The following is a 19,355-nucleotide window of genomic DNA, read 5'->3' on the forward strand; positions in this document are numbered from 1 at the left end:
TATATGAATACTTTGAGACAATAAGATATTCTAATTTTTTGTAAGTTTTAAGTTTATATATTTAAATATCTTCTTCAGTAATCAGTTTCTTTAAAAAGACCAATTATACTTTATTTTGGTAAATAAGACTAAATTCATAGCACAAAGGGAATATTCTGCTAGTGATGTAAATCTTGACATAAACCAGACTGTTAAAAAAACCTAAGTCAGTAAAGATAAATAACCTGATTGATAACCTTGATTTTCAAGTAGTTGAAGTATACGAAGCTTGGCTGACTTCCAAGTTCAGGAGCTAACAGTGCAATTTTTGTATTCCAGCATAAATATTATTTACGCCATCGTGACGTGACACACACTGTGCCCAAAAATTGCGTTCAGAAAACGTAACAATTCAGTAACCATTGCCTGTGATTGGCTTATTGAATTGTAAACCTACCAATCAGAGATCCAGTTTTCCAGAAGCCTATCACCACCTATCACTGAATTCTGTTGTTTTCTGAACGCATCCCCGAATCTGTATCTGTTTCTTTCTATAACCTATATTGCGTGCACGTGGCGGCGTTGAAACGTTTGGTGTTTTGATCGATTGATTGATCGAAATATGAAGACAAAAAAAGAAGACGCGGCATCCAAGGAGTCGGTCCTGAGAAGAGTTGTTAAGAGCAAACAGAAGATATTGAAACCGAAAGCAGGCGCCAGCCTCGAGAAGGCTGTGAAAAATGTCAAGCAAGTTTTCAAGGTATCGACATAACCTCCAATAGAAAACGTATCCGTTGCTTTTTAATTTTATTTCTGTGCTATTTTGTATTTATCTAATTATTTTATCATATATTTGTGCTAATTTATATTGCTCTGCTATTATTGCTGTTATTTAACTTATTAACGAATTAGTAATTGTTATAATGATTGTTGCCCTTTTACGAATTGTGACACAATTGCTTGAATAAAATTCTTAACATAGATTTAAATTGCTAGGCTAGCAAGTGTTTATATTTAACCATGAATATTTTTTTTCTAGGAAAAGAGAGCGGAAGCTAAAGCCGCCAAGAAGAAGGAGGCGAGTTTAACAAAACCCAAACCTGGACCTGGATCTAAACCTAAACAGTTCAAAGCGCGAAAATTGGGACCCAGAGGAATGGTCTATGTAGGGCACATACCTCATGGATTTTATGAGGAACAAATGAACGACTATTTCAAACAGTTTGGGAATGTAACGCGAGTACGAATAGCAAGATCTAAAAGAGTATGTATATGTCTAAATGAATTGTTAACTGTTTTATGACTGTATGTAATGAGCTTATTAAAAAATATATATATTTCCAGACCGGCAGTAGTCGTGGCTATGGCTATGTTGAATTCCTTCATCCAGATGTTGCTAGAATTGCAGCAGACACCATGAACAATTATCTCATGTGCGGCCGATTATTAAAAGGTATTTGCTTTATTTATAATTACATTAATATTTCTAGTTAATTGCCTTTCTTTACGAATGCCTTTTTTTAGCTACATATATTCCACCTGAGAAGCAGCACTTTGGATTTTTTGCAGGCGTAAATTGGTCGAAAGATAAATATCCCAGACTGGTGAAAAGAAAAGAGGTAACACTGCGTAGAAATCGGACTCAAAGTGCTGAGGATCATGAGAGATACGTTAAGAGATCGCTCAGGAAACTTTCTACATTAGAAAGTAAACTAAAAGACAAGGGAATTAGCATGAAATTTCAACCCGTCGATGCACCGGAAACGTAACAAATATTTAAAGATATCTAGCTTTATTTTATTTTTAAGTACTTTATATAATTGATTACTTGCATTAAATAAACAATAGGAATTCATCTATATACGACACCATATTCTACAAATATCTGGAACATTGGATAAAATTATAAACTGAATGATTTGCATTTATATAAATTATGTACAATTAAATCTGAATTAATTAATTAACGCACTCGAAGAATATATGTCACGATGCAGTGGTTGCTTCCTGTACGGTAGCCGCGTTCCCTTTCGTTCGCTTCCATTTCATGCGCCTATTCTGAAACCACACTTTCACCTGTAAGAAATATGATTTTACCGATAAAAAGATAAAAAAATTCTACATTCTATTTAATTGCTTATAATCTACCTGACGTTCCGTCAAATCCAATGCTACGGCAATTTCGTAGCGACGCAAACGTGTCAAATAATTGCTATGAGCAAATTCGCATTCGAGATGTCGGACCTGTTGCTTCGTAAACGCGGTTCTCTCCTTCCGCGGCTTGTCGCTTGTCCTCTTTGTTGTTTCTGCGATCAACAGAACAAATAATAAATCATAGCAACGCACTTTACTCAGATTAGCAAAATCCTCAAATCTTAAATATATTCTATCGAAGAAATATGTTTACATCTTCAATTTTAATTAGCTATACTTTCTATATCTCTTTAGTCTTATTTTCGTCTAATTTCGCAAAGAATATATCAATGATTAAAAATCTATACAAATATAGATAGATAATTTTAAATGCAATTTAAATGCAAGAAAGTAGTTTTATATATATTATTCAGGACAGTAATATGGAATTTATAATGAACGTAATTCTTATGTTTCAAGCCGATATATTCGCTTGAATTTTAGTATAGAAAGCATAGTAAAGTGTAATTAGAAAAAAAAAACGAGCTCATGTATTATCTGAAGAGAGTGTTTTCTGATATGCGCCCTTAATTCCTCCCACCCTTCCCGTTTGCGTTAAGACCGTTAAGAGCATATCTCTTAATGATCCAGTTTCCTCCGGATGGTGACATAACGCGTTCATCATCCGGCTCGATCTTCTTGCCACGTGGTTTTCCGCGGCAAGATTTCGCGGCTCGTCGGCGACTTTTTGTCGCCGGCCTCAGATGAAAATAACCGCGCATGTACGATGCACCGAAGCTTGTCGCTTGCGAAACCCGCTTTTGCTGGAAGCGCGCTTCTCTATACCGCGATGCGACACGTGGCCGTGTCGAGAGAGCGAAAGGCTCTCTTTCTCTCTCTCTCGCGCGCGCGCGCGCTCTGGCTCTCGAGGCCCTTAACTTTGCTTCCGTGCCGCTATCTCGGCTGTAATTGCCGAGCTGACGTCAATCGCGGGATCTCTAGCCCGCGGCCCGCATCGATGGCCACTATCGAGAGCAACACGAGAGTAACATCAAACGAAGTAGCTAAAGCCACACATTTTGACGCTACCAATTTACAAATTCGGAATGGCTTAATGCATATTGACGTTCATACGATAAAAATATGATACAGTATTCCATAAATTGAAGCGTCTCAATTTAACTTTTTTTTTATATTTGAAAGTTATCTGGTTAGATAAATCTCTAAATAAAGAAGTAAAAAAATATTGTGTCATAAAGTTGCACTGCTTGTCGATATATAGAAGTAAAAATGTTTAAAATAAAGCACGTGGATTTTATTGGAATATTAATTGCAGCCATTCTTCACCGTTTTGGATTCCTGTCATCATTCATAATACTTCTCTTAATTAACGTTTAATATTCAACAATGTTAATATAGACAATGTTAATCAAGATGTTAGAAATTTCTAATGGGAAAAAAAGATATAGATACCGATTTTAATTTTAATTAATTTTAGTTTTATTGATGATTTCGTTATTTGTTCTATTCAGTTCATGTCAGAAACAGTTCTCGACGTAAAAGTTTTATTTGCTGTTCAACAAATAGCAGTGTAGGCAGAATACGTTAAATATCAATGTAATAACTAGAGATACATGACGTTTATGCAAGATGTATACCAGCTCGATGCAGTTAGACTTCCGATAAACATTTAGATTGTACTGGGCCTGTTATGGCCGCATTGGCGACACTAAAGACATAAAACTTCCAACTGTATTGTCAATGATTTACGTCAGAAATCTGTCGAAGCTACGACTCGGAATGTGTTTCCAGCTAATTTATTACGCACAGCTGTGCACAGCTATTAGAATTTGTTGAATTTGTATAACGGTTTGATTTATTGCTTCAGAATAATTTAAATATAATTAAAACTATTTTCCAACAAGTTCTAATCAATTTCTATCTGAATGGTAGATGGTTCTTTCACAGAACTTCTTTAATATAATTTTAATTTAGATAGCTTTAATACATATATAGGTTTTCAGAGCCAATTTCACCAACCACGGTTAGCTTAATCGACGGTTAAAGTTAGCAGGGTGGATTCATTTCTATTGGTCAATCCTGCTAACTTTAACCGTCGGTTAAGCTAACCGTGGTTGGTGAAATTGGGTCTTTCTCTTGGGGTCATTAATTAAGAAATAACGCATTACCTTTTTCTCGTTGATGCGGATGTGTATTTTCTCCGAAGAACGAATTCGCATGATTCTCATTATGTTGCGAATCCTGCCAAGATTGATACTTGCTCTCATGCTCGCAGTCCATATTCTGCAAATGAGGCATCTCCCAAGTGCGAAACGTCGTTCCCGTGTTTGTCGTCGTCGTCACACGGCGATCTTGATCATTCTCGTATAATAAATTTTCAGGTTTACTCAAAGATCTCTCATCTTCCTTTTCATTTAATTGCTCGATTATCGGATGAAAATCTGCTACATCTTGCTGGGAATATTGCTCCCATCTTACGAAAATTAAATGTTATAGTCATACATAATTATATAAGATTTAATACATCGTAATAATAATTGCGCGACACAATTATGATAAAAAAAATTGCTAACTTTATCTATTTTGGAGAAATAACAAATTATAATAGAAACTCTAAAAGCGGCTGTTAATTGTACAATAATTATTAGTTATCAAAGAATAACGTGACTTTAGAAATTATGAGTCACAATATTTATTTTTTTATTTTTATCAAAGCAAGATATTTTTGAATAGATATTCTTTAGAGTGCAAAATATACATAACATTTTCATAAATGTAAAAATATGTTTTTAAGAGTTGTCTTTAAATAATTTTTTTATGTTGACTAAATAAAATACTCAGATAGTAAATAAGTAAGATGCCAGAAGAAATATTAATTATACGCCGCGCGTCCCATCGGATTTAACATTTCTTACCTGCACGTGCGATAATTCTGATTGCTGTCGGTGTTCTGGAGAAAATTCACGATGTAAGGCGGCGGGATTAAACGAGCGGTATCGTCGGTCGCAATGTCGAATCCGCTACAAGGATTCGACGGGTTGCTCCAGGACCACCTGTGGTACCACGAGGTCTCGCAACCTGTTGCTGATCTCGCGTTCTGCCCTTCCATATGTAGAGACGACGGTGTTGGCGGTGTCGGCGGTAATTCGAAATTGTCGGATATCCGATGGCTGTTCGCTATCGTATCTTTCGACCACGACATAGCAACGAATAAAGATTTTGACAGTTTCAGCGTGTCACAATTTGCGAATTCTTTACGAGTCTCTTTAAAAAGGATCAATAAAGAAAAATTATCAAGCGCAAAACAATCGGCAATGAGTCTGCAATAATTTCTCAATGATTATTCATTTTTATGTTTCTTTGTTCTTTTATCTTTTTCATCTATACTTATATGAAAAAGAAAACAGCGGAAGAATATTAGGAAGGATAAGTTCCTAATAACACTTATATCCGTTCAGAAGGAAAATTTTCTTATCGGACGTTACAAAAGAAACGAATTAAATATTAGATAATGATCTTTCTTATATTCTTTGCTCGTATTTTTTCGCTACGGTTCTTATATTTACTTTCTTGATAAGATTGCGTAAAATTCCGAATTTGCGTTAAAATATTATTTCAGGTGGTAACGTTAAATTTCCATCACAATGGATAGATATGTGATATCTATCAATTGTCACTATATCTCGTTGATAAGCGAGCACAGGTTCACCGTAGAATCACTCCGCGCGCGGATGGATGCGAATTGCGTTAGTGCCTACTCGGAAATGTCAAACGGAGCACATGTGACGGCGCCGTCATAGGGCAGCGAGAATGTCGTGGAGAACGCCGAGAACGTTCGGAGGAGAGTCGTAGGAGTAGGGCCACGGAAGCTCCGGAATCTTCTTCTACGTTTCCCTCGGCTTTTTGGCCAGGCCAATCCCTCCAGCGTGAATCGTTCCTCGCAGCCTCCAAAGTGGCTGATCGGCGTTCGCGAAAGAATTCGAAATGGTGACACACGAAACGGCAGCTGAGTTTTTTGCTCCGAGTTATATATTTGTCGGGAATTGAGAGAATTTTACACGACGTATGTGAAGAGCGTTGTTTTTGCGAATTGTTTTATCTGAGTACCGCTAACAATAAGTTTTCAGTAATGTGTTTCCACGAGTGTCGAACGAGACAAGTAATAGCCAATTAGGAATATATTCCAGATAATTAGAATACCTATATTAATTCTAAAATTTATTTGTTTAATATCTAAAAACTTACTTTGTAAAGTTAAAATACATTTTAAACATATGTTTTTGTACCTTTTGTCTTAAAATTGCCAAACAATTTTCTTTAAGTCGAGATAATTAGATAAGATAAAGAAAAACTGAGTTAAAATTAAAGGTTTATATTTTAATCAATAATATTTTATATAATTTGAATAATTAAATAAAATCATTAAATAATTAATCATTTTATGTTTAAATTACATTAATATATATTTGTTTTTATATATAGTATTTATAGTAGCACACCACCGTCCAAACGTGATCCGGATTTCTCCCCCATTATGAAATATGATACTTCCGACTATGAGACAAGTGTGTAATGCTATATTAGAAAGGAAGAAATCATTCGTTTTGGTTGTCACAAATTTTAAATTTTTTAAGAATTTAGTAGGAAATCGACGAAGATAAGAAAGATGCAGAGAAAAGGAATCAAACTGTTTCCTTTGCCGAGCCGATTCATTCACGATTTCGTCGTTGGTGTTTCATTGAGGATGGCCATTACTCCATCAACGAGGAGCGTAAGTCAATCTCGGTAGGGGCCCACCTAAGAAAACAGAGGGGTAAAGAGAGGAGAGAAAGAGAGAAAGAGAGAGAAAGAGAAAGAGCGAAAGGTGACGGCCGCGCGAGAGTGAGAAAATGGGTGGATGGGACACCACCACCGGCCGGACCCCGACGCGGTATTTTGAAGGGTCGACTCCTTCCCGAGGGTCACGCGTCTCCATTAGTCATCGACATTGTTTGGCTTTCTCTCTCGAGCGCTCGCCACCCCCTCCGAATGTAGCTCACATTTGCACGATGCCGAAAGAGACGCAACGAGAGGCCCACCACCTCGTCGAAGCACTCGGCTCTCGGCACAGGAAGTGAGATTCCTTGAAACACGAGACACTCCTAGCCGCGAAGTGGTGCCGAGCAGTCTGCGAGGACGGGAACGCCCGCTCGGAAACGCGTTTCCCGAATTTCACGTGTCGCAGCACTAGCTTCTCTAACATCTTCCATACTAGATAAAAAATAAAACACTAATTTAATTCGCAAAATTATAAAGAACGATTTAAATACCGTCATTATTGTTAATCACATGACATATTAATTTTTCCATCTCAGAAAAAAAGATGAATAAGATATCTCTGTATTGTCTAGAGAAAGAAAAATAAATATTTATATTGAATAATATAACTCAGATATCTATCTAAAATTTTATCAAAAGATATATATTACTACCTAAACCTATTACTGACCAAAATTACATACATCTAAAATCAATCTCAAATAAGACATTTTAAAGATATCTTAAAACAATATATCGAAGACATACAGTTATATCTTTCTAATAATTTCATGAGATGTCTTTGAAATCTTAGACGTCTCTAAGATTTCAGTATAGTGCTCTCTGGGAATTGTATCTTAATATCTTCTTTTTAATAATATAAAAATAAAGTTTTAAAATATGCAATACGTTTTTTCAAAATAAAGCTAAACTTCGAGTCAATTAAAATGCTTAGTTTTTTAAATCGACATTCCTTGAGAAATAAGAGCTTTTTGCTCTATAAGAAAACAATTATTACGGTTGCGTTGAAGATCAATATATTGTTCAGATAGCTTAGTCACTGAATTTCTTTGAGTGACGGTAAATTTCAATTTTAATTAATAACTGAATTATTAAAGATAGAAGCTTCCTTTTCCCACGATTATTTTTCAAGAAAAATGATCAGAGTAGACAATATCTCATAAACTAAAGTTTTTTTCTTATATGAAACTGAGTCCCAAGTTTCGTGGGATGTAACGTGAAAAAAGTAAAATCCCACAATGCAGAACACTTGTTGCGGGCTCAGTCGAGTCTTCCTTTCGAGTATAAATCCATGAGTGTAGGTGTCTGGCTTTCTCATCAGCAACCGAGCAACGATTCTCATGCAACTAATTCAAAAGTTAGATGCTAATGCCGACATATCTACGGGCCATAGTCGCAGCACATTAAGCATACATTAGACACCCACGTGTGGCTCGCGATTATCCAATTGGTCTACTAAACGAATTAACTGATGCCCGTTGACGCAAAAATCACAAATAAGTCTAAGTTGCTAAATAATAATTGATAAAAAAACGCCATATTTCATAACTTGTGAAAAATTGCACTTATACGGTAATTTAAAGAATTTAAAGAAGCCTATATTGTGTCTTGTAAAAATATCTGTCAGTCTATGAAGAAACTGTATACACAGAAAAAAAAAATGTTTCAATTAAACGTCGACGTCTCGGGTTGCCGCAAGCATAAATAGTTAATTCAATTGGATATTATTGAACCAAATATTTATATTATTAAAATAATTATCTGATGTTTTTTATTCATTAATATTGATGTTGCATCAATAGATATTATCTCAACTTACACTGATGCTGTTGATACAACATCATTTTTTTTTCGTGTACTGTAACTGTATACTATATCTAAACTTTATACTATAAATAGCAAGCGATTTGAAATATAGTCGATTAATTGATATAGTCTTACACTTCGTAGACGTCTAATTAAACGTTCATCACCTTCAAGTTTGCAGTATTCCGCAAACGTTATACATGTATTGGGACCAGCGAGAATTGTTTTCTGGTACCAGCCAATTTTGTCTATCATGCCTGCGCGATGATTAATGGACGAAATGACCCTGAACTTCCCCTTCGGCTATTTACCGGAAGCCTATAAATTATAAACGCGAGATGACGGCGCTGCTCGTGTATTCTCGACGACGCGTTGCATAACGAGACGCGCACTCGTCACGACGACGGACGGCCCGCAAAAAAGTTTCGGGCAAATGGCGATCGACAGTAAACGTCGGTGTAAAGTACAGAGGAGGGAAATGTACAAGTGCCTGCCGGTGTATTTTTGGCGGGCGTATCTGGTCGAACCACAAGCCCTTGACGCCGTTTTCTGCTTTTCGGACGCAGTAGCCGCTAGTTACCCGTCGTGGCGATGTTCGTTCGATCGCTAGATCCTGCGGGAGCGTAGCTCTCCGTCGCCGGCAAGCATGGAGGATAACCCGACGCAAGGTAAAAGCAGGGTTGCGTCGAAAGAAGAGCTTGTTAAAAAATGTAATTTGTAAACGTGCGATACAAGAAACACATATATTCATTATATTTCAATCAATCGTATGTAACACACGACAACTTGTACACCAGTGTTTTATAAAAATCACAGAATAATTATTTCTTTCGCAAAGATGAACCCTGGTGAAAAAATTTCTTATATTTTCTTAGAAATTTCCTAAGAATTTCTCATACTTTACATTTGTAAGAAATTCTGAAAAAATATGTCAAATTTCTCAGATACTTTCAAGAAATACTTGGATGAGGATTTTTGAAATATTTCAGTATCTGTATATATGAAAATTTCTGATAAATTGCGCGGATTTTCTCATATTTATTCAGATTTCTACAAATAAGATGTGTTGGTATAAGAAAATCTGAAATATTTCATTATTATTTTGTCTGAGTTTTTCTAAAAAATGTTCCAATTTGTATAGAAAATCTGAGAAAATCTTGAAATTCTAAGATCTTAAAATTTTCATAGAAATTCTGATTAATAATATAAAAAATTCTAAGACATTTTTCCACCAGAAAAGCTAATATAAATTAATCAAAGACAAGCTAGGTATGACTAGGTATCACTAATTCTAATCAAAGTAACAGACATTAAGATTGAAAACTATAATCTTTGCTATTATCTTGCCTATTTTGTTGAACAAATAAATAAAATTTTAAACTCATGGAAAAAATGCTTCAGAAATTCCGGCTTACGTTAGGCGTGGATGGCACGTGAGAACGCGAGTCGCGGTGGTGATACTCATCTGCGTCGGCTCGATGATCATTTACTGGTTCGTCAGTTCGAGCATGGAAAATCGGCGGGATGGTAGATACAGGGGGTCGACCGGTGGGAAGTCTCGCAAAATGGCCCATTTGGAGAGACTGTCCGATCAGATTTTACCGTTAGAATATACGTAAGCACACACCAACGCGATATATTTCCGATCATTGATCACCGGAAACATTAAAAACAACGAAGAGAAAATGTTCTGCTCGCTGCGATCTTTGACTATTCTCTAAAATTTAAAAAATTTTTCGAATATTAAAAAATTAAAGTTGACATAACAAAAGAGGAAAGCTATTTAAATGCTGCGGTATAATATTTAAATAAATGCGTCTTCTTTTATTTTATATTTAAAGTTGAGATAATATGTTATATTGACGTCACTGTGTTAGTCTTTGACTGACGTCGTCTTCTCTGTCCGCGCCGCATCTATCATTAGTGACTGACATCGCAGACTTAAACTAAAATATTTGCAGCACTTAATCTCATTTGTTTTACTTGTCAGACTACGGCTAGGATTAATATTAGAAACTATAGACACGGTAATAGCCAGAAAATGAAATATTTACATTTAGAATAACAAATAAAATAATAAATGCAGCAATAAAAACGAAATGGAAACGATAAAAATATGGACTTTTAAGACATACAAATAAAATAATAATAATGTTAATTCTTATCATCTTAGTTTTTAATATCATGTTACAATTTTTCTCTCTTCACTGCAGTTTGAAAATACTACCCATATTAGAAGAGAAAAATTTCACGATGATCGGCGATGCGCAGATCCAATTTTATTCCAAAGTATCGACTAAGCACGTACGACTTCACGCCCGCAAGCTCCTCATACAAGACATTAGCGTGAAGGAATACAGTTCACCGAATGCAACGAAGTTAATGAACACGTACCTCGTAACGGATGAGGGTTTTATCGACGTCTTTCTTTTACATGTATTGATAGCGAGGGAGATTTACATTTTACACATAAAATATATGATCCCGCTTGATCAAAAACCTGCAAACGGATTTTTTAGGAGCTCGTACATCGACAGTGATACAAACGAAACCAGGTATTACGATTTCGTGCATAAGTGTTGCTTCTTTTTACGACGTTATGTTTAACGCAACTTACGTTATACCTGCATATTGCGAAAGCGGACATTTCTTCCCAGATGGATAGCGGTGTCGAACTTCTCTCCGGACTACGCTCGCACAGCTTACCCGTGCTTCGACGAGCCGTGGATCAAGACGCCGTTTCGCATCTCGATCGGCAGAAAGTCACACATGCGATCGCACTCGAACTCCATGCGCAAATTCACCGAGGAAATGTAAAAGAGAGCGATTCAATTGTGCTGTATAAGTAACATACGTACACATCGCTAATCGCATCCCCCGACAGTAATTACAACCGTTTAGTTAAAGAATATAATCCGAGTTTAATCCAGTCTCCCCTTTCCTCAGACACGGCATGCCAGGATACGTCTGGGACCATTATGAGAAAACCTTCCGGATGCCCACTTACTTGGTCGCCTTTATGGTCACCGATTTTTCGAGTTACGACGTAGCCGTCCGCGATCGACCGTCGCACACGATCTTTTTCCGGAAAGAGATCGCGAATGACACGAGATACGTCGGCGATCTGATACCGAAGGTTCTCCGTGTGATACAGAATCTTACCGGATCTTATTACGAATTAGATAAACTGGATGTGATCGTGGTTCCTGAATTAGAGTATGCCGCGATGGAAAATTGGGGCCTTATAACGTTTCGGTAAACGAAATTATTTTTCCGCAATAGTTCAACCTTTTTGCGAAAGGTATTAGATATACTCTAAGAATCGTCGTCTTTAAGCGTGATTCGCATTCGGGTTTTTCTCAATAAGAATTTGTGATTGCAATTACTTCAGAATGTTATGTTTTTCTCGCACAGCAAATTAATATTATTAGAATTTTGCGCGCAATTTAGATTAAAAGTTATATTGATGTTTTCAGAGAAGAAGTTATTCTTATAAAGAAAGATGACAGTATTGTTGAGACCAAAAAGTCATTGGCTATTATTGCAGCGCACGAAATCGCCCATCAATGGTTCGGTAATTTGGTAACGCCAAAATGGTGGGATGAAGTGTGGTTGAAAGAAGGATTCGCTTCATTTTTCGGAATCCTAGCACTAAATGTGGTAAAGTGGATATAAATCAAATTCCTAAAAAAAGAACATTTATCTGAAACTTATTATTTAATTATTTCACGTAACAATTTTGCTTTTCAAAAGCAAAGAAATTTGTTTCTTTAGAAATTGTTTGAGTATTCTTTTAAATAGAAAAAAAAATTTTTTTTGTACAAAAAGTTTTATTATTATATATAGATAATATTAATAATACTTTAATATTATTATTATTATTATAAATATATAAATATTAATTTTTACACCATTAAAAAACTATACAAATTTTGCGAAGCTATGTTAAACAGAATTAAACAGAAAATCGATAGTTGATATTTCTATTTTTAACAATTTTTTAATAATTGATTGATAATTTTTTAATATCTTTATCGTGTTTTAATAATTTTATGAGAATGAATTTTATCGTTGCAGTTATGGGTGTTGTGGCATTTGGCCGACTGTGCCGCGATTAATTCTTGCTTGATCTTCCAGGTCGAGCCTGCATCCTGGGACCTGCGGGCCTATTTCCTGCTCGTGTGTCACGACGTGTTTAACAGCGACGCCGGCGAAGCGGCACACCCATTGCATATTGATCTGAGGAAACTGAGCGATCTCACCGACATCTTCGATACGACGTCGTACGTCAAGGGTAATTGCATGGCGCACATGATCTATCATTTTCTGGGCGAGCGGATCTTCCTCGCGTCTGTGCGCCACTACATGCGCATGTACCACTATCGCAACGCCGATCAGGAGGATCTCTGGAGCGTTTTTCAGGTGGAGATCGATGGAGCGAAGGGGCTACCGGTTTCCCCAGGACTCCGCATGAAGGACGTTATGCGTACTTGGACGTATCAGGCCGGCTTCCCGGTCCTGCGCGTCCAACAGAATCGAGAAACCGGTGCGATCGAGCTTACGCAGGTGCGTCCGATGTTTATCGCAGATCGATCTTCAGGCGCATTTCTTCATCTTGTTCCGTCGACGACAAATTATTTATCGATGGAATGCATTTACGACGACATTAATCATCGTTATTCTCTTGGCGCAACAAGAAGAAAGGAGGTTCCGTGGTTTAAGTTCACGAATAAATTATACAGAATGCCTCAATTTCTTTCGGATCCTTCGATTAATTTGGGATCAACTTCTTTTTTAGTAAAAATTTGATAGGTTCCATATTTAACCGCGTGCATGACTTTTCAATTTCTCAAATTAATGAGGCTTTATATTTAAAAAAATGTGTCGATGCATTATTTTACATTTAATGCGGCACATACGCATATTACAAAATTTATTTTAGTGGTAATTTATTTTTTTAACTGGAAGATAACTATAAATATAAATTGCTAACACATTGATAATGTTTATATCAACTTGTCTGGATAAATAATCGACAATATTTCTTCCAACTCCAATGTCTTCAACATACTTTTGCATGTTTATGCGTGTTGTAAAATTACAATTTTATTATATAAAAATTGATGAGAGAGGGTATACAAACTACAAAGCATTACAGATATCTTTTATGAATAAAACTGCAATTTTTTATAATCTTTATTATAATATTACAATAAAGCTATGATAATGAAAAGTAGTAAATTAAATAAAGAAGTAAAATATAATTATAAAATGTCTAGAGTGGACGTCGATAAAAATTGCTCGATTATGCGATGTTTGTGTTTCAGGACCGATTTTATCATTATGGCCTAAATAGAACGAGCGAAGAGTTATGGCACATCCCGTTGACGTGGACAACCGAAAATGAAGAGCAATTTAGTAATACCCTGCCGAAGGCATGGATGGTCAAGAAACGCATGAAAATTAACGATATTGCTTTGAGCCGGGCGACTTCCAACAACCAGTGGATTCTGTTCAATATCAATCAAACGGGTAATATCACTGTCGTAACATATGCCGATCAATTAAGAAGATAATACATAAAGTATTTTTATACCGACAATAACTAGTGTCGATCAATTTGGGCTGCACTCCGATATTTACTGTCAGCAACTGTCAGTAAACTGAATACTGAAAATGTATAGTATACGTGACATAAAATATAGATTTTCAGTACTGACAGTGAATATCGGAATACAGCCTTTGAAACAAACTCGAGCCACTTCATAAATTCATAAAGAATTTGTTTTATATATAGGGTGTTAAAAAATCGTCTTATCGCTATCGCAAAACGCGGACATTAGAAGCTAGAACAATCAAATATCATAAGAACAATCCCGTTTATCGTAACATCGAGAAAGATTAATATTTTACTAACTACAGCTACAATATTTTTTTCGGAAACTGTCGCCTCTAAACTTATCTATACACTCAGAGAAATGGATAGTTTGTTCAAAAATTAACAAATGGATAATCCGATATTTTTAGTCGGAATTATGAAAAGCCGATTAAGATTAGAATAATGTCCAATGATAGCGGGATATCATTGATAATTGATCGGCTATTCATAATTCCGATTAAAAATATCGGATTATCCATTTGTTAATTTTTGAACGAACTGTCCATTTCTCTGAATGTATAAAACTTCTAATAATTAATTAACAGTTTATCTCTATCGTATTATTTACAGCATTGTACCGTGTCAATTATGACGTAGAGAACTGGAAACTGTTAACAAAGTCCTTTCGAGTTCTACCGGAAATAACCAAAGCGCAGTTACTAACCGACTCGTTCGCGATAGCTAAAGCCGGGCTGCTTGATAAAAGAATTATGTGGAATATTCTTGAGAAGGTGGAAGCAGAAAGTGGAGAAATACTGTGGACACCCGCGTTGCGTTTATTGACTTCCATCCAGCGTCGTCTTTGGGACTCGGACTTGTTCAAGGTAATATTTGAAACTGCTGAGGCGATATTTGAAGTTACGCATTTATGCACGATATTCAAATAATAAATTGTAATTAAGACGTAATTTTTTTTTTCAATTATAAGCATCGACCATTTCTTTGATAAAGAGACGATCGTACACATATGTGAAGCAGTGGACCCTTTAAAATCTTTAAATATCTGCGGTATTTTCGCAACATTCTAGAGTTGCGCGACTCCCGGTCAAGTTTATTCGTCCTTCCAAGTAGATTTGCGCGAGATTGCAAAGGCGAGCACATTTCCCTTTATTATTAATTTATACGGCCGCGGCGCGATAAGATATGCGAGATATAATCGACGCTGCTTCGCGCAATCTAAATCGTCCGCTATGCAATTCCGGCTTATGTCGTTATTACGCGCAGTTAAGGCTTAAGTATGGCATTATAAAGCATATGATTATCCCTGGGACAGATATATAAGTGATCATCGGCCCATCGGGCCGTCGTTACGATTCGACATTCTCAATTAGGTCGGAGGACTCAATCATTATTTGCACCGAAATACGAGGCACGTAACATTTAATTAAGCACTCGCGCCGACCAATATTGCCGTAGCAGTTCCCTTTTCACAGAAGCCATTATTGCAAAAATATACGAGAGGAGAGAAGGCCTCCACCGCGAGCACGAGAGGCGGGCCCCGCGGTTTCTTCAGGCGCTCTCCACGTCCGTAAACCTAACGTGCCAAATTAAATAAATACGTTGCGGCGTATCTCTGCGTTTTAATCCACCCGGTTTATTGCTCGTAAATTCTGGATAAATGGAATTACTTACTCTTACTTCTTGTGCGAATCAACCGCAGATCTCTATAATGTTGCGATAAATATCGCTGCCGGTTACTTTACCTTCTTCCTCGCAATTTCACAAGAACACTTTGATGTTTTTAAAGACGAAAACGGAATCCCCTGAAACGGGAGAGTGATATTCGCTCTCGATACGGTAGCGGCACACATGCACACACACACACACACACACACACACACACACACACACACACACAGATAGTTTTTCTTTCTCAAGAAAACGAGATACGGCGAAAAAAAAGGACAACTCTATCTGAAATAATAATATCAGATTGTTACATTTTTTTGAGAATACTTTTTGAATTGTCACAGCTATTTTTACTTTTTTAATATTCTAATTAATTATACTTAGCACGTATTGAAAAAAAAGTCTGTAGATAATTTTATATTTAAATCTTGAGCTTGATACGATTAATTTTTCTCGCTTAATTTAATAGGTTTATCTTAGTCTGTTTCTCCATCTTTTTTTTTTCACTTAAACAAAAAGCGGAAATTTAATCGACTTCTTCCAGTTCGTCATGTGCAAGTTTATAGATAAGGTGTACAGCAAGACGGCACCGACGGTGGTTTATAAGGCTCCCACGCTGTGGACAGAATTCGAGATCAACGTAATGAAATCGGCATGTTCGGTAGACTATCAAGCATGTTTAACGGCGGTCCTTAACTTTGCTCGAGAAATGCTACGAAATGAGTCATCAGATTCGTACGTACCTAGCGAAGTAACTGCAAATACTATTTGTACATTTAATAAAAAATATAATTGCTCATTTTTAAGATTTGTCTATCACGTATATGTTAACGTTAATTGAATATCATGAAATTGCTTTTGTATTAAATTTAAATGACAATACGAGCGATAACCTTTAGAAGATTATAGAAGAAAAATTATCTGTTAAACTAGTTTGCCACAAGAATTTCGTAGCTGGACGTACTGCACATTCGTGAAAGTCGCCACGGAGGAACAATGGCTGGCACTCCTGAAAAGATACAACGAATCAGCAGCGCACGATAAGAAAACCCTCGCATTCGCATTGGGATGTCATGTTAACGCGAGTCTGTTGCAAAGGTGAGACACACGAAAGTCTTATCAATTGCAGTATGAAAGGCACTAAGCATTTTTGTTTTTATTATTTCGAATTATAATATATTATTTAAATGTATATTACAATTTCTTTTTCTTGCATATTATAATTTCAGATATTTATCTGTAATACATTCACAGAGGAATGTGTCGTCTGAATATGTAGAAATAGCTCTAAGGTCCATCGCGTTGAATCCATACGGATATCACGTTGCAATAGAATTTATAACTCAACATTGGAATAAGTTTAACATGTTCACAAATCAGGAAGGAAGTAATAATTAGTAAGTTAAATAAAATTTTCAACTGGTAATAAAATAACTATTCTGTTTCAAATTACTCTAGAAATAATTATAGAAAATTTAATAATTATTGATTATTTTCTCTGTACATTTTATACGATCGTCCGACTACTATTGTCTCGCTGCGACATCTTCGTTGCTTTACTTCCAGCGCAAATGTTTCCTTGATCGAAATATTAGATGCCTTCTCGAAACGCATTCGTAAAGAAGAGGATGTGGAATGGGTAAGAAAATTGCGCGAGCAGTGAAACTTAACAGGGATCGAAAAGTAAACCATGATATTTTTCTCTGGAAACCAATGTACTTATGTAAACCTCGGGTGTTAAAAGTGTCAAATCGTTATGTAAGAGTCACATTCTTTTTTTTCTTCTCAGCTGTTGCGATTGAGAGGCAAGGGCGAGAAGTACGACATCGCGATTGGAAAAGTTATTAATAGAGTCGAGACCAATGTCGCGTGGTATAAGAAGCAGAAAAACGAGGTATAACTGTCAAGTTTGAATACTCAAAAAGTGAAACGGATTCTGTAAAGTCAAACACTATATGATATTACTCGGTTTTCGCATTAAAATCAGCACGTTTCCGCATTTGCATGTGGTTTCATTAATTGATAATTATAACTTAATGGCATCTAATGTATTCTAATGTACTTGCTTTAATTTGTCTATTATAACTTACAGTTTATTTAAATGACAAAAAGACAAAAAATGGATACGATAAAATATATCTATTTGTTTCACAATTTATAATGATGTTAATTTAAAAAAATAATCTATTGTATATGTATCTATATCTATATGTATTTTTTCTGCAGACGTTACAGATACTAGAAGAAATTTCTACGAGACATGCCGAGACAAGAAATTGCAGAAAACGAAGTTAACAGACATACTCTGTAAAAAACTTATTCAAATCAATACAATCCTGCGATTACATGAACAAAATTATTACAAATAATTATCATATAATTAGTTTATATAAACTCTGATGCCATGACGTTGCAATCAAAAACTAAATTCTTACTGAATTAGTTTTTATTTATTAATAAAAATAATTTATCCAAAGAATATGCATTTTTTTATAGAATTAAATAAAGAAAACTTCTAAGGAATTGTATGCTGCTAGTATTTTTTTCCAGCACAATATAGCAAATAAAACAATATATAAAAAATAAAGTATCATATGTAATACGCAATACGCATTATATATAATAATGTACCGGAATTTCTGGAATTAAGCAGTTCAGTTAAGAAAATAATATTTTTTATTTTTAACTTTTCCTATTTGGGATTATCTTCCGAATATATCGAGCTAATTGCAAAATCAAAGACAATCTCTCGATATTAAAAGTAATCAGTTATTCAAAGCTATCGCGTCACCGTCGATGCTAAGGCGCGGACGCTGCGATGACATCGGGGGGATATTGTCAGCATCCCCCGAAGGGGTACGAGGGAGTTGCGAGAAGTTCTTGCTGCGAAAAGTGACGGCGGTACCCCGGTCCTAACCGGACAGTAACGAGCCGGACTTTCGTGTGGTCGGAATTTGTTGCTGCGTAAGGGATTGATTCACGAGCAGTTATAATACCGCCAAACCGAAGAGCCCTAATAGATTCAGGTCAATGCCACTACCGTTCTTCGAAGTCGTTTATTATGTGGGAAGAGCGGGCCCCGTTCTCATGCCACACAGGTCGCCCCGGTAAGCAGTGTGTGCAGCGGACTCTCCGCATCGAGAGGATTCGCTGCAACACCGGGGACCCGAAGTCAAGATAGAAGGACCCTTTAAGAGGACCTTTTCCTTCGCACGATACCTTCTTTTATTCCGCATGAGTCTCGATGCAGTTCATTGAACAAAAATAATATGCGCTCTATTTATTTTTTTTCATATAAAAAAAATATATA

The 19,355-nt window shown here is 36.0% G+C and overlaps 3 protein-coding genes across 3 annotated transcripts; 2 read left to right on the top strand and 1 right to left on the bottom strand.

The window, feature by feature from the left end:
• The first annotated feature begins 527 nt into the window (after positions 1-527).
• LOC139814481 (MKI67 FHA domain-interacting nucleolar phosphoprotein-like) lies at positions 528-2,100 on the top strand. The gene is made up of 4 exons (XM_071780755.1): positions 528-739; positions 1,019-1,243; positions 1,324-1,432; positions 1,504-2,100. Exons 1-4 carry the CDS (start codon positions 602-604, stop codon positions 1,746-1,748), a joined length of 717 nt encoding a protein of 238 aa, XP_071636856.1. The 5' UTR covers positions 528-601; the 3' UTR covers positions 1,749-2,100.
• On the bottom strand, positions 1,937-10,264 carry Btn (buttonless). The gene is made up of 6 exons (XM_071780754.1): positions 10,173-10,264; positions 7,173-7,383; positions 5,049-6,930; positions 4,302-4,606; positions 2,128-2,285; positions 1,937-2,055 (listed from the first exon to the last, which is right to left on the bottom strand). Exons 3-6 carry the CDS (start codon positions 5,333-5,335, stop codon positions 1,966-1,968), a joined length of 840 nt encoding a protein of 279 aa, XP_071636855.1. The 5' UTR covers positions 5,336-6,930; positions 7,173-7,383; positions 10,173-10,264; the 3' UTR covers positions 1,937-1,965.
• Positions 9,101-18,557, top strand: LOC139814479 (thyrotropin-releasing hormone-degrading ectoenzyme-like). The gene is made up of 15 exons (XM_071780753.1): positions 9,101-9,425; positions 10,159-10,372; positions 10,971-11,312; positions 11,415-11,570; positions 11,704-12,012; positions 12,234-12,417; positions 12,895-13,323; positions 14,085-14,289; positions 14,987-15,240; positions 16,590-16,780; positions 16,979-17,143; positions 17,275-17,442; positions 17,612-17,684; positions 17,835-17,939; positions 18,272-18,557. Exons 1-15 carry the CDS (start codon positions 9,404-9,406, stop codon positions 18,338-18,340), a joined length of 2,886 nt encoding a protein of 961 aa, XP_071636854.1. The 5' UTR covers positions 9,101-9,403; the 3' UTR covers positions 18,341-18,557.
• The last annotated feature ends 798 nt before the right edge of the window (positions 18,558-19,355 follow it).

This window comes from Temnothorax longispinosus, chromosome 6, assembly GCF_030848805.1.
Source record: "Temnothorax longispinosus isolate EJ_2023e chromosome 6, Tlon_JGU_v1, whole genome shotgun sequence".
NCBI classification, from domain to species: Eukaryota; Metazoa; Arthropoda; class Insecta; order Hymenoptera; family Formicidae; genus Temnothorax; species Temnothorax longispinosus.